Source organism: Anastrepha obliqua, chromosome 4, assembly GCF_027943255.1.
Source record: "Anastrepha obliqua isolate idAnaObli1 chromosome 4, idAnaObli1_1.0, whole genome shotgun sequence".
In the NCBI taxonomy this organism is placed as follows: Eukaryota; Metazoa; Arthropoda; class Insecta; order Diptera; family Tephritidae; genus Anastrepha; species Anastrepha obliqua.
Window position 1 is genome coordinate 2,517,273 of NC_072895.1, and position 27,700 is coordinate 2,544,972.

Sequence of the window (27,700 nt, forward strand, 5' to 3'; positions counted from 1 at the left end):
CCGCAATGTATCCACAACAATACTGAAATTTGACGAATGGGTTGGTGTATAATTTACTTTACTCACTGATTCGAGAGATTCTGCGAAACCCACAGTGATTGAATTATGGAAAAATGAGAAGGAGTAAAAAAATATCAGATGTTGTTATGTATGCGTGTGACAATTTAAACTTTTTAGTGTATAAATATATGTACATACATACAACTCGAAGTAGAGGGAACCCCGAATTGAGAGAACTACTCGACCGAGGGGACCACAAAAATTATTTCATTGAGTGGTGTGTAGAGGGAACTTTCAATCTGATAACTACTGAGTAGAGGGAACTTCGCGATTTCTGTATAATTTCAGTTATATTATGATTATGTCAGAATGTACCTTCTGCTCAAATATGAACGAGACGTTATCAATAAAACGGTCCGCGGATGACATATGGCAAAAATAATTTTTTTGTTTTTTGGTAGGACTGTTATAAGCTTACATGGCAAATTTCAGCGTAATATGTCACATAGTTTGTTTTCTGTGCTACTGTAAACAAGTCAAGCTCGAGTGTGTTCTTCGAATTCTCTTTTATGATATCAATTGTCTCAAAATGTTTTCCACGGAGCGGCAACTTGAGCTTGGGAAACAGGAAAAAGTCACATGGAGCCATATCAGGCGAATACGGTGCTTGCGGAACGATATTAACATTATTTTTGTTCAAATAATCGCGAACAAGACGTGATGTGTGAGCTGGTGCATTATCGTGATGCAAGAACCATGACTTGTTGTCCCACAATTCTTTCCTTTTAAGACGAATGTTCTCGCGCAAACGCTTTAAAACGTCTAAATAATATTCAGCGTTAACCGATTTGTGTGATTGTCAAGTACGATTTCCTTTACTTTTCCGATGTTTTCGTCGTTTACTGATGTTGCTGGACGACGTTCATGCGGCAAGTTTTCAACCGATGTACGGCCCTCTTTGAACGATTTATACCACTGGAAAACACGTGCACGCGATAGAGCAGAGTCCCCATAGGTTGTCTGCAACATTTTTAAGGCGTCTGAAGCCGAAATTTTGTTGGAATAACAAAATTTCAATCAAATTCTTTGTTCAACTTGAATTTCCATCGTTAAATTCGAAGAACACACTCGAACTTGACTTGTTTACAGTAGCACAGAAAACAAACTATGTGACATATCACGCTGAAATTTGCCATGTAAGCTACCAAAAAACAAAAAATTTATTTTCGCCATATGTCATCCGCGGACCGTTTTATTGATAACGTCTCGTTCATATTTGAGTAGAAGGTATGTATGTTTAGCATATATTTATATAACATACTCGTACACATTGTCCAGTATAAAGTGATTCAGCACGGTCCAATGCGTTAAAGCGGTTATGCGAAGTTAGTGCTAACCAGATACAAATTGTTTTGATAGTTGACTATGGAAATTAAAAAGATTTGCTCCTTAAAACGTAACAAAATGAGGGGTGAGTTTGCTAATATGGGAATTCAGCTACATATATAAATGGCTCATCACATAAAGAAGTCGGCACATTTAAATTTCTGGTAATCTTATAAAAGAAAAAGCATGGAAAAATGTTTGGTAATGGAAGTGACTTTAATGCAAGTTCTGGTTGACTTAATGGATTCAAGGCTAGATTCGGTATTGGGCTGTTGAAAATTTGCGGCAAAAAATGCCTTCTGATCAACAACCAGTGCCAGTGTTTAAAGCAAAGTTTTGGCGACTGAAAAATGTTGAATGAAAATCAAATTTACAATGCCGACGAAACTGGCTTATTTTGGAAATTACTGCCAGATAAAACATATGTGACCTCAAATGACAAAAAAAAAAAATGCTTGTGGAAAAAAGTGAAAAGGTCACAGTTTGAACGTGCATTAATGCAACTGGCAAACACAAATTGAAGCCATTTGTAAGAGGCGAAGCCACGATCATTTAGAGATTTCTAGCTTCGCTTGAAAATGGTTCCACAAAAATAATTATTTGTACCAGAGGTAAATTAAATTTTAACATAAGAATCTAATAAATTCAACTAAACTGAAATTTTTTGATGTTCCTTAGGTTACAATATTTCTACAAGAGGGAGGTCTATTACTCGAAGCTGGTTCAATTTTCGTTTCATATAAGCCACCAAATGTAACACCGCTACTGCAGCCGATGGACCAGATTGTTGCAAGGTAAACCAAGTTGAATTACAGAACAAATTTATTAAAATCGACTATTAAATAAAAAAAAAAAAAAAAATAATTGGCGCGTACACTTCAGTTAGGTGCTTGGTCGAGCTTCTCCCTCCAATGGAGGGACCTACAGTTTCAAGCCGACTCCGAACGGCAGATATTTTTATGAGGAGCGACTATTAGTAAAGACAAAATAGCGACTTAAAAAAAACTTACTTTCAAGAATGCCATAAGTATTGTCGACAACAACGTTATACCTATAAAGATGATGTCATTCTTTGCTAAATTATGAACAGCTTGAAGATAAAGATAAGAGTTTCGATGATGATGATTTTTTCAGAGTTTTGAGACAGCAAATGGTTTCACAACAACATTCTGAATCTGAAGAATTTAATTGAATATTTTTTTTTTTAGGTAAACCTTAATGTGGATAAACTAAAAGTATGGACAGAAATAGTTGAGAATCGTGCTAATGATACTCAGGAAGCTGCTGCAAGGTGTTGTAAATTCTATTGAAGAGCATGATGAAATAAATGAAGAAAAATTTACAATTACGGAAGCCATTAAAATATTTGTAAAGCAATCGATTGGACCGAGAGCAATACTAACTCGCTCGAATTCATCATTGTTCTCAAAAATAGTGGAGATATTGCAGTGCAAAAATTACTGGAAACTAAGAAAAAACCAGGTACTATGTTGAACTTGTCAAAATAATATGTGATTCTTATTTCAAATAAATACACTAACTGTATATATTATATTACTTTTACGTTAGTAGGGATTAATAACCACCCACTTTTTTACTCTCAATCGAATTTTGTTGATTGTAGTTAATTCCATCTCCATTAAAGGTACAGTCTGGGTTGAGGGAATACTCCTGCACGAATTAGTTCCCTCTACCCAGAGTCTACTGTTTACTTATTTATATTGATGTACATACATACATAATGCACTATTGACGCAAACACCGCTTGCTAGTTGTTTTGCCGAGCCTCTTTATGCTTTGTGGTGTGAACCTTAATGTTCTCCGACCTACTACTATGTGCGCTGACGCACTTCCCTAAGGTAAGGTCTTAGCTTGCAGGCTCAATGCAGGCTGGCTTTGCTTGCTTGTCTTCGATAACTGTCGAAACTGAATAGAACAACATATGAAATGAGACGAAATGGTAGCTTTGCTTGGAGCGCTTGAAGTACGGCGAAATTTCCTATAGCTCAGTGTTATATTAGTAGCGCTTTCGACATTAGGAATTGAATACCCCCGTTTCGAATTTCTGAAATCATCCAAAGCTATTTGAAAAATTTATAAATCCAATTTTGAAATATTTCTTACGCCTTTACCTTTAATTTGCGCTTTAGAAATTCAAAATCCATTAAACAGGTCTTGTTTTATGAACAAAGCTGGCATGCAATTCTTGGTGGATCTTTGAAATAAGTGTAATATAGTTGAGGTAGGTAATATTGAAGAAGAAAAAGTTCATTTAAAAATTGGCTCTTTTATAAAGAGTATTTCCAAAGGACGCGCCTAGATGGTGTTTTAAAATATGATAAATATAGGGTGGGTCATGTAAAATTTGCTTTTTGAATCGGCTATAAAAAAAAAACTAATCAATATTTTTTCAAACTTTTTTTTTTTATTTTGAAAATTGAACATTGTCATTTATGAATGAAAAATAATATCGTTCAAATGACTGCCACGACTGGCTTTACAGTAGGCCATTCGATCAACCCAATTTTTAAGCACATGGCAACTTCGATTTCGTGTTTTAAAGCGTCAATCGTATCGGGACGGTTCGCATAGCATTCGTCCTTAACGGCTCCCCACAAAAAATAGTCCAACTGGCTTAAATCACAGCTCCGAGGCGGCCAATTGATATCGGAATTTCGGCTGATTATTCAGTTTTCAAAAAGGGTAGCCAAAAGTTCGAGTGTAACTTTGGCAGTGTGACAAGTTGCACCGTCCTGTTAAAACCAAATGTCATCCATGTCATCCTCTTCAATTTTTGGAAACAACTCGTTGAGCATGTCACGGTAACGCTCGCCATTTACTGTAACCGCGGCTCCTCGCTCATTTTCGAAAAAAATGGCCCGATGATGCCGCCAGACCAAAAACCGCACCAAACAGTGACTCGTTGTGGATGCATTTGCTTCTCTACAGTAACGTGTGGATTTTCTGAGCCCCAAATCCGACAATTTTGCTTATTGACGTAGCCACCGATGTGAAAATCAGAAAAGAAGAAGAAGACTCCCACTTTGGAAATAGGTTTTCAATATTTCCCAATTTTGTTCAAGAGTATAGCGTCCCATTTCGTAAATGTCAAACCTTTAAGTAAATTATGAACACATTTGACATGTCAGTTGTGTTACCATTCTCAAAAAAATAGGTGGTTCAAAAAGCAAACGCTAAGTGGCCCACCCGTATAAGTGAAAAACGACATCATTTCAATGTCCACCATAAGCAGGTCTACAGGTACTAAATCCGCTGAACAGTTGATTCATGAATGCCTAATTGTTGAGAACGGCGATGTTGAAGGTTGTTCAGCAACACTTTGCGCTCTAAAAACAATATTCTTAACAGAACGTCGAGTTTTTGATCTGTCGATCCTTTTTCTAACCTCGTAAGAACCAATTTCTTGAAATTTTTTCCTCAACCTTTAAATTATATACTCATTCGCACGACTATTTCCACCAAAAAATCACGTATTTCGTGATATGTCGTTCTTAAAGATCGACCATTTTCATAATACGTATCAATAATTTTAACGCGTCTCAATAATTTTCTATCATATAAAATAGTGCATCTGTCTACTTGACAAATGTCAAATATGACTTAAAAAGGTAGACTCTCTGGGAATTATTCCCTGCTGACATCTAAGCGTCACTTATTTTTCAACCAACCTGTACTTTTACTTCATGCAAATGTTTCACCAAATTTTCCCAATTCCAATGAAAAGATCGTGACTTGAGTTATTCATATTATTTTTAAATATTAAGTGTACATAGATAATTTTTTTAATTATCTAACACAATTTTTTAAACTTTTATTCCATTTGTATTTGTTTTACTTATTCAAAATTTCTGTGTTACTACAGCTTTTTTTTTATATTAAATTTATTTTTACTCCTTTTTATGTTATATCAATTATCAATTCCCAAGGGTAAAAAATATACATAGGTATTGTTAAAGAATACATAGTTGCTACTGACGTTATAAACTATTTTGGTATTGTTTTTTCTTTCTTGTGGTTTAGTTTTTATTATTTGTAATTTCGCGATTTTTTAATATAATTTTGTCTGCATATTAATTAATTTTTAGTATTCTTAATCTTGTAACTAATTTTATTGTATTAAAACGCTACATTTCAAAATAAAAAATTTAACTAAATTAAAAAAATAAAAAAAATTGTAAAACGATATTTTTATACACACTTATTTTTTGATAAAGCAGTTTCTTTCTTACATTTATTCAATAATTATTTTATTTTTATATATGTATGTATGCATATATATTTTTGTGATTATAAAAAGCACTTCTACCATTAAAAATTGCAAATACTATTGCAAGCACAATTTCCCCGATTTGCTAATTCACAAACAATTTTTGCGCTCGGCGGTGGTGTTGTGTTTGTGGCCTTCGGATAGCCGACCCTCTTTCGCAATACGTGTCTAGTGATTGCCGTTTTGTACACTTTCTTTACGGCGGCGGTACATATGTATGTATATAATAAGTATAAACATGAATACCTCCCAGCCGATATGGACCGATACGGCTAATCAATAGCAATAATACGCCGTCAGGGAAAATCATTGTAGAAGTAAATACATACATACATTTCGATTTGGAGCTTTGATTTACAATTTCACGTTATTGGAATTTGTTTTTTGTTTTATTTAATATATTTTTATTTTTACATTTGTTTGTTGATTATAATTTTTAAATAAGAGATTTTGATTTTTGTTTTTCATCTTTAATGTTTGCCATCCGTGTTGGTTTGCTTATGGTAAACTACAAATAGTAGTTGTCCTATGATTTTCTTGTTTGTTTGTTTATTTTAATCTATTCAAGAATCGGTTGATTTGCGCGGAACCAGCTTTCGAATACTTGCCTTAAGTAATAACATTATCGGTGTTTTTGTGTGTGCGTGTATCTATATTATTTCTTACATGCATACATATGTTGGTATGTCCATATGTATGCCTTGAATTTATATATTTTTTTGATTATTTTTTATTTGAATTTTATTAAGTAAGTTATTATTACAAGTACTTGTATAAATAACCTATTGTCGAGCTTAAATGCAATTTTTCTACACCGCCACTTTTATGTAAAGTAATCGAGCAACAAACGGAACGCTTCAAAAGTGGCTCATTGATGAAACGATCGTGCTGCTCATGAGAATTTTCGGATAGACATAAGGTGAATCAAATAATTTTGAGAGAAAGTCAGTGACTATTTATTGAAAACATAACCGTGAAGGTACAAGTAACACTGTTAATTATGAGTTGAGAGCGAGGTAACATACCGTTATGATGTGATGTTACATACCATAAGATATCAAAAGCAAATTGCTTTTATCAGCTGAGGCAAAAATGATCATTGATTTATTCATGCCAAGGTTTGGCAAAAGTTTACGCTCTGAGGCTTGCCAAATTGCACAGAAGCACATGCAACCCAAAAATAAAAGCACAAAGGGTTCGACCCTTGGCTTTCCCACTTCAGATTCAGGTTCTACTGTCAAGTATAACGATATTTTGCTTCATCAAAAGCATATGTATGTCAAAAAAAGGAGGAGGAAGTTTCAACTGTAGGCGACAGTTCGACTAAGTAAAAAAAAAATTTGGTGCGCGTGGGCCCACAAAAGCAGCATTGTCTCACAACTAGTATTTAGTAGCTAGAAAACCATTAATGCTGCTTGCTAGTTATACAATACCCATGCTTAGGAGACATCTCAATACTCGTGCACATTCTGGAAATTGCAAGCGATGGCATGATGAATGGTTTCAAGATGGTTGTGATCGTTGTTCGCAGTGTTAGAAGTTCACATACAAAATACTGTTTAGGGTAAAGCAAGGAAGTCTACAACTCTACCGTGGTTTCTCTCCACCAAATAATTTGGATCGTAGCCTAGTTGATTGGCAACTTTATTTAAAATTTTTTTTGTGGCGACGTAAAAAATGCATTTGTAAGGTTAAATTTTTCGAATTTTTCTTTATAAAAATTATAAATTTATGATTTCTTTTATAAAAATACAAAATGCATTTACGTCTTAGAACTTTTATAATAGCAATCAAACATAAATAATTATCATACTAATTTTTTTATAATAAAAAATGAATTTTTATTTTATTTTCAATGCATCTTGGTTTGATATCCTGCAAAATAGGAATTTTTACACATAACCAAGCCAGCCACATATATTTGTGCCTTTATTTAATTAACACTTAAAGTGGTTAATTAGTCATTTCGTATAGGGACTATTGATAACGACGCATAAGACACCCACACACGAGGGCAGACAGGTGGTGGTGTGTGTTTTACGCAGCTTCTCTCAGTGTATTTGTAATGCAAAGTCGATCTTTGAAAACCAAAAGACTTTTTCAACGTTCGATTGGATCTACGTATGTATCTAATGGAACAAAAGTTTTCAAAAATCGATTTTAATTCATTTTGTTTTTAATTTTTCGTTTTTTGGATTTATTGAAAGCAGGTTTATTTAATCATTATTATTATAAATATTTTTTTTAAGGATCAAGACGTTGTAGACATTTACGATTGCGAATGTTCTTTTTTTCTTTTGGTTTTGATATTTTGTGAATGATTTGTATGTGAATATGTATACAGAATGTTAGGCAATGTACCAAGTATGAATGCACTATAGTTAGTTATATTATCTAAACGGTTTCGGTATATATGTATATATATGTATGTTCGAGGGCATCTCAATAGCATAAATCGAAAAAGCGGTACAATAATATTTCACCTTATGTATGTATGTATGCATGTACGCATTTATGAATATGTAATACAATGTTTATGAGCACGAATTTGTATGTTGAAATGTAATTTTGTTCACGACTTCAGATTATTTTATTTTTCGACTTCTCGGTAATCTGATTTATACTTGTAGTTTTAAATTCTTATAGGATATTTCTTCTGCCACTCATTGTCTGTCAACGCCACGCAAATTTCAGTATAAAAAAATAGTTCAATAGTTTTTTTTTTAAACGAATTAATAATGCAGCAAGTGGCTTTTTAGATGACTCTTCTTATTTTTTTCTATTGAAGAAAACAGAAAACTACTATGTATGTGTACTTATGCACTGCTTTAGTAACGGATTCATTTAAAAGGCAATATAACTAAGATTAATAGATTAATATTTCGAACATTTTGTGAGCGAATTTGAGATCTTTTACAACTTATAGGATTATTGCGGCATTACGACACATGCACACTACACACACACATATACTGCATGTATAACACATTAAACTGTTTCAATAAATATGTGTATGTATGTATTTAGGTCTATTGAATCAGATGATGGACTATAAACATGCAATTGTACATGCAGAGGGATACGATTCGACAGTTCGAGATGATAGTTTCAGAAATAAACCAAGTTGGATGCTTAGCATTTCTCTTACAACCCTATAAGACCTACTGTAAACTTAAAAATCCCAATATTGTGGAAAAAGTGCATGCCTTGGACGTTATTCTGATTTATTAGTGAATAGATTTTGATCTTAACGAAATAAATATCAATAATAACAACTAGAGCAACGGTCCAGTACTATCTTGCCAGGTTATGATTTGATTATTGATTTTGGTATTGTAGAAATTAAATTTTGGATCGAACCGCATTTATCTTGAGATCGTAGAAATAGTTGATGGGTAAAAATTTAACTAAAATTTGTTAATTTACCCCCCGATAAGTATCAGGAACACGAACTAACTGCCGAAGTAAGGTTATGTCAATCTATGTTCGTCACAATCGAGTCACATAATTTTGTAATCTGCGAGTTAAGCCACGGAGCGTAATTTGTAGTAGTGGATGTGACCAAACTGGCACCACTTCAAGAGAAGAAATAAGGGGTGGGCCTCATAGACCAACAACGACGCTCGCTCTCTAACTTATTATGAAAATTTGTGCACGCACTTAGAATGAGCTTGCAAGAACATATCAACCAAGTGGGATTGATTTATGGCGTTGAATGTAAAAATGATAGAGTTAGCAATTAGCAATTTTTTTAAAGCAACGCTAAATTCCCTGCTTATGTAAAGCATTTAAGACAAATCATGATAAAAAAAATAGTAAATAAATGCATACAAACCAAAAGTCGCATGTACGTATGTATGCCAGTAAGACATATGAAAAAATTTGCCCTTTTTTGTTTTTATATAATATATGTATATATATTTTCTTTTAACTCCTACCGGAGCATAGGGCGTCAACCACGCCTCTTGTTTTTATGTTTACCCTTAATTTGGACGGAAACGTAAAGAATTTAAACTCAGCGCTATGCATGCAAAAAGTTATACAAATAAAGTATTCATGCCAGTAAAGTAAATAACAAAATAAATAACACAAACTATATATTTTATGTATGTAAAATAAGGTATCTTTGCTTTTTCCCTTAATCATTCAACAACAACTACGACGACAATTTAAGTTCTAAGCTTTTTAAAAGCTAATGCATTTTGAGTTAATTTTTTTTTTTATAATTCATTTAAATATTTGTTTAGTTAAAGCTTTTTACATTTCTTATCGACGAACTCTCCCACCCATGGGCTGCTCATAATGCGAGACGTATTCAAAACCAACACCAATATACTTTGTGCCCATGTGCTTGGATGCGTGTGTATATATATGTGTGCTAATCAAGTGATAAATACAAAAACAGAAAGTGAATGTTGATTTCAGTTTTAGATTTTAATTACAAAAAAACAAAAAATGGTACTTTAACCCTTTTGCATCATTCGACGGAAACCATCCGCGAAAAAAACTCTCTCTCTTATCACCAAGAACGGAATAATCCGCAATAAACTATTTTTTTTTGTTAAAGTTTGAGGAAAATAAACAATTTTGGTAAACCTGTAACATTAATTTTCATTACAACAAGCAGTAAAAGTCTTACCGACGTAAGGTATTCTGAGTACATCGCGCATTTCGAGCGGAGATACAAAAGGGTTAACATTTTTTTTTTTTTTTTCAAAACATTACGTGCTCGACTATTGCAATACATTTTACTAGAAGCCCAATTCACTAAAATATATGACATACATATCTAATATTTATTCATTCTCTGTGCGTCACTATAGAGATCACTCATATAGCACTTGATGAGGCAGAAATGCCTTATCTTGAGTTCGGCAACAGCTTCGTTTGCAGAAGAACGCGGTTCATAAATGCTGTTTGAACCTTTTGCTCAAGCGTACATATAACACACAGAATAAAATAAATAATACTTGTGCTATGAACTGCAGCTGCACTCTTCGAATTTTATTTTTCGACGCATTAGCTTTGTTTTTTGACTATTCGAGCTACAGAAAATTATATTAAGCGCTAACTGAAACACTTGCAAGTTATCACAAAGCTTGTTACAGGTTTGATATCCTCTTCCAATCTATGTAGGTGCTTGCGTTGGCTTGAAACCAACATTGAATTGTTCCACTCCCTTTTAAAGTTATAAATCAGCAGGTATAAATTATTTTTCTATATTTTTATGTTTTTATTCTTTATTTGTTCATAATATAAATATTTCTTTTCTTATGAGCGCATATAAATTATTTTTATTATATTAATTTTAATTATATTATTATTATTATTATCAAATTTACAAAAATAATAATTATAAAACGAAAACAAGAACAAAAATAGTTAACTTATCGAGAAAATTAAAAAAAATAAAAATTAAAACAAAAACAATAATATATTAAAAACACAGTTTTCAAAACGTTAAAAAATTTCAAACTTAAAACAGTAGTAACGATTCGTTAACGGTACAATTCTAATGCCATCGTGTTACAAAAACAAAATTACTTTTACTTTTTATTGTAACTTAATGTTTATATGTATGTAGTATATAGCTAGGTATGCATGTATGTATGTATGTGTGTATATATGTATGACTTGCAACATTCATACGCTCTGCTCCTGCATAAAATATACGTAAGTGCTACGTATAAATGTGTCTATGTTTGTATTACATGTTTTGTTTTTGTTTTCACTTTACATTTTATCCACCGTGTGCTGCATTATACATAACACAGTATGCATGCATATGTATATAGTATGTATGTACATAAATCTTATACAATTTTTTACTATTTTTAGTTGTGTGCGTGCCCGCGTTTATGTGTGTGCGTGTATATATGGCGTCGTGTTTAATTTTTATGCTTAGGTGTGTATGTAGTTTATAAGAGTTATTCTCTTCTTCAAATAATCTTCACTTGTTTACTTGTATTACTACAAATTTCGTGTGAGTTTTACACACAAATTTCGCGTTACATATATTATTTTTAAACCTTGCATATGATGCAGTTTTGTAGTATCGTCTATCTATTTCGTCCCTCAAAACCGGTCGCCTTAACTACGTACATACATACATGGGTATGTAAATTTTCTGCCGCCAACCGCTTTCGCCGCCTGCCGATTTTGGCCTTTTCAATAGCCGGCAGTCGATGTGGGAGCTGTTGAATTTGTAGTTGTTGTTGTTGTGTATGCAATTTTCCACTTCTTTTGAAATATTTGGTCGAAGTTCTCTCACTTACACATTTCTTGCATTTAGCATATATTTCTTTCGTTTTATTTGCTTAAAATTTTATTAAAGTTTACATCTATTGGTTTACTTCATCAATACATAAACAAACAATGCGTGTATGTATATTCGTAATTAATTATATGTATATAAATATATATATATAAACACATACATATTTATATATATATATTTAAATTGCCTCCCTTCAAGTAGTATGCAGTAATCATCCATTTAAATTGTTAGGTGTGTGTGTGTATGTATGAATGTACTTGTCTGCGAAGCGATATTGCCGTTTTCACTTCATGATTCCGAGCTGCTTGTAAGCAAAATCCCATTTTTTAAATTGATTCTTTCAACACTCCTACCTGGTATGTGCTGGATTCCCATCCCCCGTATATTCGGATACATTTATCTTGCTTAACTATTCCTACACTTCTTTGTGCCTGATTGCCGTCTCATTTTACAATTTTCATCTCATTTGTTTTCTGTTTCCCTTTAGGATTACTGCTGCTTTCTCTTATTTTTTATTATATTATGCAATTTTTTATTTTTATTATTATTTTCTATTTTTTTATTTTGCGTTATAAAATTTTCTTTTAAATAATCGTTAGTTTAAGCGCCATTTGCGCTATTTTGTTTGTCTAATTATTTTTTCTTATTTTTTGTTTGTTTGTATTAATTTAGCGTTATGTTTATTTTTTCTTTGTTTATATTTTTACTTATATATTTTTATGCGAAAAAGGAATCATGAATATAATAAAATCACAAAAATTGTCTGTCCATCTGAATGCACTTCAGACCAGATTATATTCCTTCAGATTTGATTGGAGAATTGTATCCTTAACAGCTGCAAACACGAATCTAATATTTTCAGTATCTAAAAATAGTCGAAAGATCAGAATTGATTAGAAAATCATAATTTAAAGTTAAGCATAAGGAGGTCCACCAATAAAGTTATAAATGAATTGTTCTAAAGTTCAGGCATTTGTTAGAATGTTTAAACGTTGGGTATTATTTAACTAATGAACTAAAATAGTACCCAGCAAAGAGCTACCTGAATTCGAAGTTAATTTATACAACACTAGTGCACTCATGATTTGGTACATGAAAAATGTTAAGCCGGAGCCCGAACTTCGTTAAATTGTTGAATTTCATTTCATACATAATCAGGTTTGCTTGATTGTATCATACACATGTAGTTCGAACCGAATCGTTGCATGAACAGTGGTTTGTTTGATTGTTCACCTTCCGTTGGGTACCCGGGTCTGGCCAGACTTTTTCGACTTTGAACGTGAGTTTAACATATTTCTATTGTAGTTAACGACTTGAGCTTCCAGGTAATATAGCTTTCTAAAATTAAATTTTTTATCGATTTATGGATATAACCTTTGAAAAAGGATCCTCCAACAGGACGAAAAAAGGCCAGACCCGAGTGCCCAACCGAAAGTTTTAAAAAAAAGTGTCCAACGGAGGGTTAAAAACCAAAATTAACTGTTATTTAACATTTCAAAAACTTGCCCAGATTTTAAATAAGAAAATGGTGTCTCTTAACATTTATTGGTCAGAAATGTTTTTTACGTTGTCGATAACTAATTTTCCAACGTTAATTTTTTAAAACAGATTTTAATGAAAGCTATTTTTGGAGTTTTAAATCAGAAATATAAATTCTATGTACCATGGAGAAGGGGTGAATTAAACGTCTATCTAGACTGTTCCAAGCTGGATGATAAGATTGGCTATGGACTATTTTCGAAGGAATTAGGACTTGAACTATCCGTTCAACTACCAGACTACTGCAGCGTCAAATTAATTTGGACACAATCAAATTAATAATTAAGAAAATATTATCCAAGAGGCCAATAGGTCATGGAGAAATGAAGGCACATGCATAACAGCTAGGCTACTATGGCCTCAAATAAATAAGAAAAATACAAAGGATCTAAAGAGAGGATATCTTGGAGGTCGCGGCTTGTACAACCGGTCGTTGGCTATTGGGGAGGCATTCGTTGAGGTTAGAAGTTTTATGTAATGAATATTGTAGAGATGAGGAAGAAACCGTTGAGCATTTCCTTTGCGATTGTCGGGCCTTAGCTAAAATCAGAGCAGGCTTTCTAGGTAAATATTTTTTCCACTCCCTCACGGAACTGCCCGGTGTGGGAATGGGACCAACCCTGCGCTTCATAAGAGCCACAAAATGGTTCCACGAAAAAAAGCAAATGAGGTTCCCGTGTCGTACAATGGTACCACAACGAATTTGTCAGGTCCAAGTGAGTTGGTCGTACATACCGACTACTCCCACTGACATATCGTAAAGTTTGACCATTTATTTTTTATTATTATTTTTTTTTTTAAATATAGTTCACACTACAAAACCATATAGCAACCATATTCAACCACTTTTCATCAAAATGTAAAACTTCTCAGTTTAGAAAAAATCCAAGGTATGCAGTTTTGTGTCCCATTGAATTTTGGTCAGTTGAATGTGGCTTAAAATTCGCGATGGTTTTTGACAATTTATTTGTTCGAAATTGGGCTGCAGCAACTTGGAACACATTTTGCCTCACACCTCATGTAGATCCGACATAAATATTATTGAAATTAGACAAAAGCCATATCCACTTTGTAGAGGGTAAGACCATGATTCAATGATAAAGGATTTGATCAGTAAGCAGCTTTCTCGTTCGCTCTCGACAAAATCGGCTTAGCAAGACACTGGGTTGCTAACTCCAGAAATTTTGAGTAAAAGTCGAAGAGAAGTAAAATTTGTAGAAAACACATTTCATCAAAATGGTCTGCTTATGAGCAACAACCCGCTAAAGAGTACACACCGCTTAAATCAAATCCGAAATCCGAGATCGATAAATGGAGTTTTTAAAAAGCTTTATTTCTTATGATGTGGTGATTTAAAAGGCATTCATGTTTTGCAAACAGCATTTCCCAAAGAGTTACGACAGGGAGAATAATGGGATAGTGCCGACGCAATCGATAACATTCCAGACCTCACTATAAGAAAGTTGATATTGACGGAACTTGTTTCCAATGGATGGATGAAGTGTCCAGAGAAGGCTTAGCGAAGTACAGTACCAGCAAGAAAAAGCTCCTCATAAAAACCATCTGCCTTTTGGACTCGGCTTAAAACTGTAGGTCCTCCCATTTGTAGAACAACTGCAACGCGCGCGCTTCAAATAGGAGGAGGATCTCGGCCAAACACCTAACAGAATTGTACGCGACAATTATTTACTTTTAATGAAATAGTTTCATATTGGCGAATCTTTGCAACTTCGCGATCGGTTTTAAATTTAAAAATTAATTCACAAAACAAAATCTTGGATTAAGTGAAATAATTTCTTGTTTTAATATCAGACTTGGCAATTTCCGCTAATAACTTCTATTTGTACCATTATTTAAATTCAAATATTAATCAAAATTTATTTTTTAAACCGTTCGTAGTTTGCTTCCATTTAAGTAAAAAAATACGTTTTTGCTACCATTTTTACCAAAAAAGATTTAATTTCACCTTCTTAAATACAACCTTTTGTAAGAGAGTCTCAAAAATCGAATACCACTAGTGAGCAAACCTTTAATAATTGAATCTTGGGGTAAGACTAAATTTCAGCTCATTAGTAAATTTATTTCCGCATCTTTGTTGCATATAACGAATCATCATAAAGAACAACTTAATCCGAAACGTATCATGACTTGGTTTGTATTTCCTATGAATTGAATTGCTTTGCGACGAAATGACACTCGAAACAGATCTCTTTTACTCAGATAAAAAAAGCTCACTAAATTCACTTCTTCAGTATTGTAATCTCACAAATATCGATTATTTGAGGAGGTTCCTTGCAGAATTAAAAAAAAAACAGGTCAACGATACGCACTACAACAAAGTCAGCATCAAATATCCTCTTCGGAGCCACTTTTTTGAATGCGAACAAAAACAAAAATGAAGCTAGTGCGGAACGACACATGCATAATATGTAAAGAAGTCAACGCGAGAGGAACTCTGGCACACCTACTCTACCACTGCCCTACACTTAGGAAAATACGAATAAACTGCTTTGATTCTGCATCATTTCTACCTTAGAAATGAGGCAGATCAAATTAGCAGCCTACTCAAATTATTTAAACTGTGTATTAAAGACAAAATATAAAGTTCTTAATCTCTCCATCAACCGAGTCCAACCTAAACTAGCAACAAATAAGATGTGTTAAAAAGGAACCAGTCAACGGTTCATCCTTTAAGTGAACGAGTTTTTAGGAAAAAACTAAGTTCATGCAATATATCGATCGACGTTTAGGTGTGTTAATTTATTGTGAGCTCGAACAGAAAAAGAGATTAATATGAAATTCAAATGGACCTCCTTACTTTTTAATATAATATAAACGTTTACATAAAAAATACACAAACACACATTTCACACTTCACAAAAAACGTAAACCCTAAATTTAAATCATCCTCCGATCATTGTCATGCTTGACTAGTACGCCAAGCAAGTAAGTAGTGAGGAACATATTATATTATACTTTGTGAGCAAAGAAATTATATTTATGTTAACAATTTGTTGTTGATCACTGGCGAATCCAGAAACCAAACACCCTTAGGGGATAGACTGATTCCGATAATTTTAAACTTTTGTTTATCATTACCATATATTTCTTTATAACTCCTTTTCAAAATAATAATCCAAAAAAGCATTTATACTAGTTTTTTTTTTTTTTTTAATTAGAATACAAAAATATTGTCTGCATTATTGTGTTCTGCGTGGTACACCCCTTTGGAACAATCATGTGGTTTAAGGATTCCTTGTCAGTTTCATATTTGATTTTAGAGACCACGCAACAGCGGGCTAGTCGATAATAGTTAGTTATTCACAGCTGTTGCCTGAATACGATTTGTAAAATTATATTATACTAGCAAACCCGGCCGGCTTCGCTGGGCAAATACACAGTGGATCCACGTTTTGGCATATATTTCGAGACGCTAGTCATCAATAAGTATGAAAATTACCCCATATTAAAGCACTTATCAACAGCTTTCATTTGATACCCATATTGTACATACACAACCAAAGGTTACCCGGGTCCACGTTTTGACCTATATCTCGAGACCCTAGTCACGGAACGGTATGAAAAATAGTCTATACTATAGAAATCATCAACAGCTTCCATTTGCTACCCATATTGTACATACATATCTCCAGGTTACCCGGGTCCACGTTTTGACCTATATCTCGAGACCGTATCTACCAATAGGTATTCAAACTACACGGAAACCATCTTCAATACCTACTTAACAATGTGTGTAAGTTTGGTTTAATTCGGTTTAAAGGCACGGCGGGTCCACGTTTTGGCATATATTTCGAGACCCTAGTCATCAATAGGTATGAAAATTAACCCGTATTAAAGCACTTAACCACAGCTTTCATTTGATATCCATATTGTACAAACATATTCTAGGGTCCACGTTTTGGTCTCTATCTCGAGACCCTAGTCACGGAGCGGATGGAAATACTCTGAACTAAAGCATTCACCAACAGCTTCCATTTGATACCCATATTGTACATACACATCCCCAGGTTACCCGGGTCCACGTTTTGACCTATATCTCGAGACCGTATCTACCAATAGGTATCCAAACTATACGGAAACCATCTTCAATACCTCCTTAACAATGTGTGTAAGTTTGGTTTAATTCGGTGCAAAGACACGGCGGGTCCACGTTTTGGCATATATTTCGAGACCTTAGTGATCAATAGGTATGAAAATGACCCCGTATTAAAGTACTTATCAACAGCTTTCATTTGATACCCATACTGTACATACACAACCAAAGGTTACCCGGGTCCACGTTTTGACCATTTTCCCGGCAATTATTCGAATTTTTCTCACCTTTTAAACCTTCCCTAGACCTCCACGAATAATTCAAGACCAAGATAAGATAAATCCGTTCAGCCGTTCTCGAGTTTTAAGCGAATATAGGGACAGATTTTCACATTTATATATATAGATTATATTATTATATGGGTCCAAAGAAAGTCGGCTGTTAGTTGAGTGGGCTTAAGAGGGCATGTGAATAGGTGGTTAGTATCGTGCGGAATACCTCCACATGCCGGATAGGTAGGAAACCTATTGCAGTAATTGTGTCAAAATAACCCAGGTCTCTTGAGCAGCTGAAGATCTTCGTCTGCGATGAGTGGTGGATGGACCCTGATGATCAGTTCTGAACTTCATCAGCATTGTTGAAGGTAAGCTTCTCGACCCGTCTGGGAGGTTATTCAGTCTCCAGCAAGTTCCTTCTAGGGTGGTTCATATGGTAGCAACACAGCAGGAATATTACCACTCTCCTTAACCGGGAGCATAGAAATCTCGTTGTGATGTTGCTGGGGAGACCGCACGAGGCAACTCGTGAGTTATTCAGAACCGGCCGGCCAATTGCTGTAAATGTCGCCAGTAACATTTATTTTTCTTCGTTTCAAGTGTTACTGGCCAGCGATTTGAGAACCTTGTTGTGTTTGTGGACCTTAGTGACAATTGCGGTTGTATGTGCCGAGAAGGAGAGCAAACTAGCAATAAGAGACAGCATTTAAAGCTGGTTGGGAAACATATTTCTAGCCTTCTTAATTGGATTTGAAATTACTTTTAGGTTCTCTTCAAATTAAGAACTAGCAGAAATATTTTAGAAATGGAACCATCAACATGACTGTGGAATCGGAAACGATTAAGATTTTCATAACTCATATTCAGTTGGAAAAACCGCTCTAAATGTTCAAGAAATACATCAGTTTTTTAAATAGGGTAAAGAGTTAGATTTTTTCTTAAACCAATATATAGTTCATGAACTAATTCTTCACCACAATTTTAGGTTAATTCATCACTCAGTTATTGGATTCAACAGATCAACTACCAGCGTACTCATAGGTAATAACGGGTCACTGCGCTATTGGCATCCTAACCAGTGGAATGGGTGTACCTCACAATGACTTCTGCAGGAGCTGTGGATATGAAGAAGAAATTGAGTCAGTACAACAACTCCTCTGTGAATGCCCTGCACTTCAAAAACGCCGTGCCAAATATCTTGGCGATTATTCCTTTGAAGACCTGGGAAATTGCAAAATGTTTCACTGGAGGGACTAGTTACGGTGGCAATTAGCTTTTTTAATATTACAAAATTCCGCGCCCAAGGGCGTTGAGTTTTTTCATAACTTCTATTTAATATTTAGGTAATTCTTGGAACCTAACAGGAAGTACTATTCTACTATGTACAAGTATTGCCGCGAGTTGAGACACAAAATGGAGCCAATTGCAGATCGAGCTAGTCTCAAAGCCACCTGGATTGACCCAATAGTGATAGTAAAACCATATATAATAATGTTTTATTAACGAGTTCGTAAATAAATTAGTTACATTTAAGAAAAAACAAAATGTAGAGAAGTAATATTTTATATTTTGTAGAAATTATATCTTTCATTATTCATTAAAGTGTTTTTTTATTTATTTATTATTTTGTAAGCAGCATAAGCCGCAGTGTATTGCTAAAATTGTAGTATAAAGTAGCAAAACAAATACAGATGATGTGATGGGCATAGGTAGTTAGTAGGTGTTAAGGTAGTTAGGTAAGACAGATGAAGCGCTCCGCCCAATTTTCGTTAGCGATGTCCATTTAACCCAGATTGAATTCCTTGAGAGCATTTTGCATGATTGTATCCTTTACAGCACAGAACACAAGCTTAATGTTTTCAGTATCTGTTTGAAGTTTTGCAATACGATGACGAAGTGTCCAAGGAGTGTGTGCATATAGATTTAAGTATAGATAGGTTTTAGTAAATATATATTAGAGAAAAGTGATTTAATTGAAACATTTTCGAGCTTACTGGCGTCAAAAGGCAACAACTTTACACCTTCAAAAGCTGTAAATACTTTAGTACGAAAGCATTAGGATTCAGGCTAGTGTACTACGATCAAGTGTGCTACAAACAATTAATTACCTCCCATGACCGAAAATCATATCAAGACCCACTATGAATTTTACTTTAATCTCAGAGTTCATTTATCCCAGTCATTCACTTAAATGAGTACAAAATTAGACACTCCGACACACACAAAAGAAAACCGGTCATTCCATCACTTGCATTCATACTGATGTACTTACCTGTAGCACAGGTGAAATGAGAATAGATGATTTTTTCAGAATCTGGATTAAGGTCTACAAACATGCGAAGAATAAATTCTCGGGCGGCAATCGCATCCCTTTGTGGACCTAAATAGTGTTAGGTTTAAGAATACGGAAGAGAGCGTACAAGCGATACAGTTATAATTTTTACAAATCAATACATAACTAAATACTTAAGCTAAATACATATTTTTACAATTCAAATGAATACTGTGTGCCTAGCTTAGGAATACTCGAATCTCAATAGCGAAAAGAGCAGCTGCTACAACTACTGAAAGCTTTAAGAAAATATTTTATATATTTGTAACCTGTAGCTGTTGTAAAATGGGAGTAGCACTGACGTTCTGGATCAGGATTCGCAGCCAGATATTTTTTTAAAACAAATTGTTTAGCGGCAGCATGATCACATTTGGGTCCTTAGTTTTTCACAAAAGTTTTCAAATTTTGCATATAATAAAGGACATTGACATGAGCACATTTGCCACTTATGCATAACTTACAGTTACTTATTTTAAGCAAAATTAATTACAAATAGTGTAGTATATACGCACCATCATATTCGGGAAAGTAATCTACCAAATGCGAATACATAATTTTTTCCTCTAATAAGTCTTTCTTATTTAAGAAAAGAATAACCGATGAATTTTGGAACCACGGATACGTAATAATAGTCCTAAATAAAGCTTTTGATTCTTCCATACGATTCTGGAAAGAGGAAAGGAAATTTATTAGTATAATTGCTTTCCACAATTAAATCACATTTTTTAGCCTACCTCATTATCAGATTCGAATAAGATTTGATCGTATTCCGATAGCGCAACCAAAAATATGATTGATGTCACATTCTCAAAACAATGAATCCATTTTCTTCTTTCGGAACGCTGACCACCCACGTCCACCATTCTGCGCGTAGGACGGCAAATCGACGATAAATACAAACGAAACCGTTAGTTTATTTTGCATATGCGGAAAAGGAATAATAATGCATGGAATAAAATATGTATGAACGGGTACACACACATGTACATAAGAATACATAAAATGTTACTAAAACATACATAAAAATAGTTAATTAAAACGCTTATAAACAAATGAAATTACTCAAAGCAAATTAGTGAAAAAGCAACAAAACAATGCATATTATTTCATATGAAAGCGTATCTCTCTAAGCCATAGCGTTAAACATTCTATGTAATTACTGCATTTTTACTATCTTTATTATCTGGCCTTACTTTGGAATTTCTTCATGTCATTTGTACAATAATTTATACCTAAATACGATACCGTCCAAATCGAATGGATATTCAAGTATCCCTGTAGTCGGCACACGAGCACGCAAAATATCCTGCTCAGTGGGGAGGAAGTCTGCCTGCTCGATACGCTCAAGATCGCTGAGATAGCTGCGTATTTGCAAACAAAAAGCGTAAATATTAAGTTCAAAGTTATGTGTGTTTCTGTTGCAGCTGTTCTGAAGCTGGCGAAATGACCAATGCGAAATACAAATTGATGAAAATGATCCTGATTTAATGGATTCGTATATTATGCACCTATATATCGGACGTTTTTTAAGTGCATGAGAACTATCGGCATCGATAATTATGGTTCGATAGGTAAGAATGACAAACTGTGCTGATATTTCTGTTCAATAAAGCTGCAATTGGTGGTGCCGTAGCTATAATCATATCCGACACAGCACAGAATTTGTCGATTAGCCATTAGTCATACCGTAACCATAATGAGCTGATATTAAAGTAGAATTAATTACAACATTTGCATTTTGTCATAAAAACACGGATAATTTTCCTCTATCAATTCATTTTTCGTCGTTCATTTCTAATATTCAAATTTGTGGCGCAAATACCAAAACAAATGTAAAGTATTTCAAACCTGGTTACGGTGAAAAACTAAATTTCAATAGATACATACGTCTACGGTTATGGTAAAGGTGTTACGGTGCGGCACCTATAATCGTTTATAGTGAAGCCCCTATGTTTGACCAGAACAATTGATTGATATGGTTACGGTTAGGCTAAGCAACTAGTTGCGGCTTAAGGTTTGGCAAGTCATCACGAATTTTTTAACGCCAGAACAACGCTTCCAAATTGTAGAAATCTGTTCGTGAAGTTCATACAGCAATGGCAGCGCCATCGGTCTTAACTTCTTTCGGTGAATGGCGAGTTCTATCGAGGAATGTAGACTGAATTTTTTTTCCAAATATTATATTAATCAGCTAAACTTCGACGAGATTTGGTTCCAACGAGATTTGGTTCCATACAGCGCGCTCAATAATCGATTTATTGCAATATTAAAGCCACCATTGACGCCATACGGCCAGTTTTTTTTTTTTGAGAAAGTAGTAAAAATTGTACTGATCGAATGGACCATATAACTCTTAGCCGCGGCGAACATATATGCCGAATATCATATTGAAAAAATAAATACCACGAAATTATCTACCAGGTTATAATAAAAAAATTCTAGCGAACAATATTTATGTTTTGTGTTATCATTTTAGTTCTCAAGCTCTTAAAAAACACCAGACACTTAATTAAAAAAGTATTTTTCAATGCAACATCTCCTTCCCCTTATTCTCATCATGGTGAAAAGATTTTTATTGGTGTGGTCAATATCAGACTGTTAACCGGCACTCAGAGGATTTGAGAGAATGAGTTGATGGGCTGACGAGGGAGTTATAAATCTGTTTGTTTACTAAAAACCTGAGATTAGTGATACATAGAAAAAAAAAAAAAACAACACAACCTTCGCCCATGTTCTTCTTGCCGTCTGAACAACGGCTGATAGGACGAGTGTGTGAATACGTGTGGAATGAGTGGACAGATTTCGGCTGCCGAGTACTTCTGTGACGTGGAAAAATTTTATTTTTGACCATTGGCTAATTAATGGCCAAAACTACCATCCTTGTATTCGCATAATACCTAAAGTCCGAAATTTTTTAAACACACTCTCTCTGTACCACTAGTAATTGCAATAAAACAGTAATTTTCATTAAAAATGTAAAAAATTGGGTTAGTGCTGAAGACAAAATTATACGTAGTATTCAGGTTACACATGCACAAAATGCGTAGAAACCAAAACAAGTTTTATAAAAAAGTTTGCATTAGTAGGCGTTTATATTAAATGAGTATTAACACAAATTAGTAAATTTAACAGTTAACAGAAGAACAAGTATTTGGAGTGGTTTTTAAATGCTGTACCTAAATCGAATTTCTTCTAAATCAAAGGGATACTCAATGATCCCCGTTGTCGGCACACGAACTCTCAAAATATCTTGTTCGGTTGGTAAATAATCTGGTTGAGCCACACGATCGAGATCCATCAGATAACTAATAAAAATATGTATAAATTTTGATATTTGTATGCCGATCTAAAGATACACTTTAAATATTTGTTGCATATTTAGCATTCGATATTGTCATCTGGGCCACTCTAACTTATATAAAGTACTCACTATTTTGCCGAATCTGTGAGTTGGTATTCTCTTCGTCGATCGTAGCATTCCTGAATGCCAGTATCCGCCCACAGTGTTTTAATGGCTGATAAATATGGATCTTCGAATGATGTGACTGTTTCGTAATCGATACTCATCACCAGTTCGCCGAGTTCCTATTTAAAAATAAATGAGAGTTAATGAATAGGTCTTTGGTACCATCGGAACTTCAATTAGTTTTAAGCCCATAAATATGCTGAGTTACTCAAAAGGAAAACAAATACAGTAGGTTCTGTTTTTATGCGGTTTTGAAATAGTGCGGTTTTTTTTTATTAAAAAATGCATGTCGACCTATCGGGAATTGTACATATAAACAAGATTCTAAACCAGCTAAGCAAAAACTCATCACAGATTACATCAGAAATGCTAACCCTACAAGTATGGAACCGCCTGCATAACCATCTAGATCAGACGTGTACATTTCCTCAAGTGACGAAAGTGATTTTACGCGCAACATGTGGGTATTGTCTGATTCTATTTCTGACGTAAATTTATTTTTCGATTCTGACGTTTCTTAAATAAAGATATAATTTTCAAAAATACAATATTTTGTTTGTGCGATTTTATTTAATCATTTCAGATTCATGCCGTCTATGGAACGTATCTACAGTAATAATATGGGACTAGTGCCCTTTTTTATCCGATTTATTAGATTTATGCGGTTCTTAGCACTTTTGAAACGTATCTATAGTTTTACTATAGAACTGGTAGCTTTTTTTATGCTGTTTCTTGCGGAACGTATCTACCGCATAAAAACAGAATCTACTGTATATATATAAATATACCATGTGAATAAAATTAATAGTTTTTAATGCTTCATTACTGGCTAAAATTTGTCCATTCGAATAACTCAGTATAGATATTTGGCTTAAAATTGTTACTGTTTTTTTGTACTTACACCGTGTTCATCTTTGCCGTACGAAATTTTCAACATATCCATGGCCTTGATCATCGATTGCATGGCCATGAATATATTTTGGTAGACTAATTTAATGTAACCCCGTTTATCTTCGTCGGAGTAACCGCTGCCGTGAATAATACGCATCTGTTTGATAAATGTCGACTTGCCAGATTCACCAGTGCCTGGAGGAGTGAAAGAAATAGAGTAGTAAAGAATATATTAGCGCTTAAAAAGTCGTGTCATAGGTTTTAACGAAAACGTAACGTGGGTTACGCACTTGTAGGCCCATTGTGATACCACCAGGGCTTTGTGCGGCCCATATTTATATCTGGCCACGAAATCCTGCTTGGTGCACAGGTCAGGGACTGATTCCATAGTGCGTTGGCAGATTTGATGGTGTGGTGGTATAGGTATGTTCACAATGTGGTACCCAATCTTGCTAGTTCATCTGGGTTGCAGTTACCCTCTATGTCTCTGTGACCCGGTACCCATCCAGACCAGATTTTTTGTATAGTATTGTGTTAGTTCTATCAAAACGTTGCTATATTATTTTACTGTGTTCGAGGTAATATTAGGAGATTGTAGTGATTTCAGCGCCGATTGGCTATCTAAATATACTTCGTCCTGCCATAAATTCTGTTACAATTTTATACAAGCCTTCATACGATTAATGGATTCAGCTATTGCAGCACGCACGCTTTTGATGGATATTGACGTCGCTGCTCGAACCAATGATTGTTTGAAACTCTCTAAATTTCTGTGAGGTCTTCGACATGTTATGTTCTCCAATTCTGACTACAAACTGTAATCCAATGGACTCAGATTTTATGTAATGCAATCACGGCAATGCGATTTCTCTTAGCTGACCACTCCATTGTTAACCAGCGAAATTTGCGACGAAACTAAGTATAATTTATGAGTAAACAATGCATACGAGCAAAAACAAAATTAACGGAACTTTTTTCTGCGAATTTGTTCTCGTCGTATGCATTGTAAAATTTGTCACAGAATTTATGGCAAGACTTTGTTTATCTTATGGTGAGGACACTTATCGTCAAGACCAACAGGCTTTTCCGATGACTAGAATTTCAGCTTGAAATACGCTACAATTATCCGGTAGCCGGAAGGAAATGATGGCACTCATCTCTTCAGAGTGAAAGCCTTCACCTACGTGTTCATTGAGCTTGGAACCATTAATAAAGATACTGACTCCACTTCTATTGTCCATTATCCCATTGTCACAATCTTCTCTCATTGGGAAAGTTGTGGTAAAAGATATATTTAAGAGTAGCTCTGCTGAGTTGCAAAAGTCTGTTGTTTGGGGTATGAAGGGGAATTCGCTTAGTATTTTTGCGTGCCTCTTTCTGTTAGTGGCTAAGTGAGAAGAAACGTAACGTAACCTTAGGATTTATTCAAAACGATCCCATAAAACTTGTTTTTGCTATTTGAACTATGGGCTGAGCCCGATAAGCCTTCTTGCAACAGTATCGGTGGAGTTACTTATATTGTGTAGCCATAAATGTTTCTATAAAAATTATACCTTCAATCGATAACCGCATGAGAGCAAAGGAGTTAAAGACGTTCTCTGTAATACGATGTGTTACGATGTGTTTTGATCAAGAATGATAGAGTGCCAGATTGGGACATCCTTGAGGGTATTTCTGGCAGTGACGTAACAATTGGGTTTAACAAGAAAAATTACGGCATAGTACTATAAATTCGCGCGTGAATAACAATCAAGATGAAAAACAATATAACAATAAAGATGAAAACAAGTGTCCAATTATTACGTCTGCAAATCAGCTGATTCTGTCAAATCCACTGAGAGCCAGATAACGCTTCGCGGATGTTGGCATCTACTGTATTCTCTCCAGCGTGCATTTGATTGTCATGCTTCGAAGAATTTTTTTAGAAAATAATGTAAAAGAAACGCCTAAAACTTTGATCGTATTAAGCGGCGACACCTCTCTCCGCCGGCAAGTGAACAGAGGCACTCCGTAAGGCGATGTTCTCTCGCCACTATTCTGGATTGCCGTACTTAACGACTTGCTGGAGAGGAGGGGCTGCAAGGTGATTGCCTACGCGGATGACGTGACACTTTTTGTCAGAGGGAAGTTCTTAGATACTCTGACTGATGCAGGGTTATCTGAATCTTGTTTTGAATTGGACCTCAAATTGCGGCTTTTCGATAAATCCTCTGAAGACGGAGCTCGTCTTATTTACGAGGAAATATAAAAACCTAGGGTGTTTCTCCCCTCAATGGTGGGCGTTCCGTTGGTGTTCTCTGACAGGGTGAAGTACCTGGGACCTATTCTTGATAGAGGACTAACGTGGAAGCTAAACATTGAGGAGAGAATTAGGAAGGCAAAAGTCGGCGAAGTTCATCAGCAGCTTGTTGCCGCTAGTTACGAACTAAATCAGCCACCGTCGGCGTCATCGTAAGTGCATGGTCATCACTCTCTAATCCCAAGGCTCCTTCGTCCTTCCCTTCTCCTTTCCCCTGTATGGCATCACAACGGACAAATTTTGAGTATTTGTCCAAGTGGACTCCAAACCAGGGCAGCCATTTAACCTACCTACCTAGCAGTTGCTCACAAAAAAACGTTATTACGCAAATTATTTAATGACAATTTTAAAATTATTTTTAATTTAAAGTAAAAGTACTTTATTTAAACGAAATCCAACACTTATCAGTAAAGTACCAACGTAACCGGTGTAGTTTCCTGATTTGCGTACAAAGGCAACTTTCGGTACGGATATCCGTCAAACAAAAAAAGCAAAAACATGGCATTTGGAGTGATACTGATCCGAAAGTAACTAATTAACCGCCGATACAAAACGAAAAATAAGCTTTTTGGTGGAGATTATTGGTCTATATTTTTTTGTGTAAACTGAAAATATATCGAACATTACCGTCAACTGCGAGAGTTCTACAATATTTTTGGACACTTTTTGGTTCTCTGCGCCCACAGCAATTGTCGAAGAGCTGAATAATTTACTAAGATAGTAAAAGCCGCGTGAAATCCTATTTTTATTTGGATGAACTTTTGTTGACCGAATTTTCTGAAGAAATAGCCATGTAAATAGGCCGCTTGCTTCGGGTGACTAGATTCCTTTGGACTACTCTGTTTACGGGCACGCAAAATTTGTTGGATAGTAAAGAGAAAGTATTGACAATT

General features: G+C 34.7%; 1 protein-coding gene across 10 annotated transcripts in view; it reads right to left on the minus strand.

Moving 5' to 3' along the window:
• Positions 1-12,575: 12,575 nt before the first annotated feature.
• The window catches only part of LOC129246119 (G protein alpha q subunit), a 30,057-nt gene continuing 14,932 nt past the window's right edge, over positions 12,576-27,700 (minus strand). For 3 of the 10 annotated variants that reach the window (XM_054884670.1, XM_054884671.1, XM_054884668.1), the window contains 6 exons: positions 24,519-24,703; positions 23,582-23,736; positions 21,384-21,512; positions 20,886-21,015; positions 20,664-20,817; positions 19,804-20,199 (listed from right to left, as the gene is read on the minus strand). In XM_054884670.1, the coding sequence (XP_054740645.1) occupies positions 20,003-20,199; positions 20,664-20,817; positions 20,886-21,015; positions 21,384-21,512; positions 23,582-23,736; positions 24,519-24,703 (950 nt within the window). In that variant the 3' untranslated portion in view covers positions 19,804-20,002. Of the gene's footprint in view, positions 12,817-19,366; positions 19,686-19,796; positions 20,200-20,420; positions 20,529-20,663; positions 20,818-20,885; positions 21,016-21,383; positions 21,513-23,327; positions 23,457-23,581; positions 23,737-24,518; positions 24,704-27,700 lie in introns of those variants that run through there. The other 7 variants (XM_054884678.1, XM_054884676.1, XM_054884673.1 and 4 more) reach the window with 7 other exon arrangements.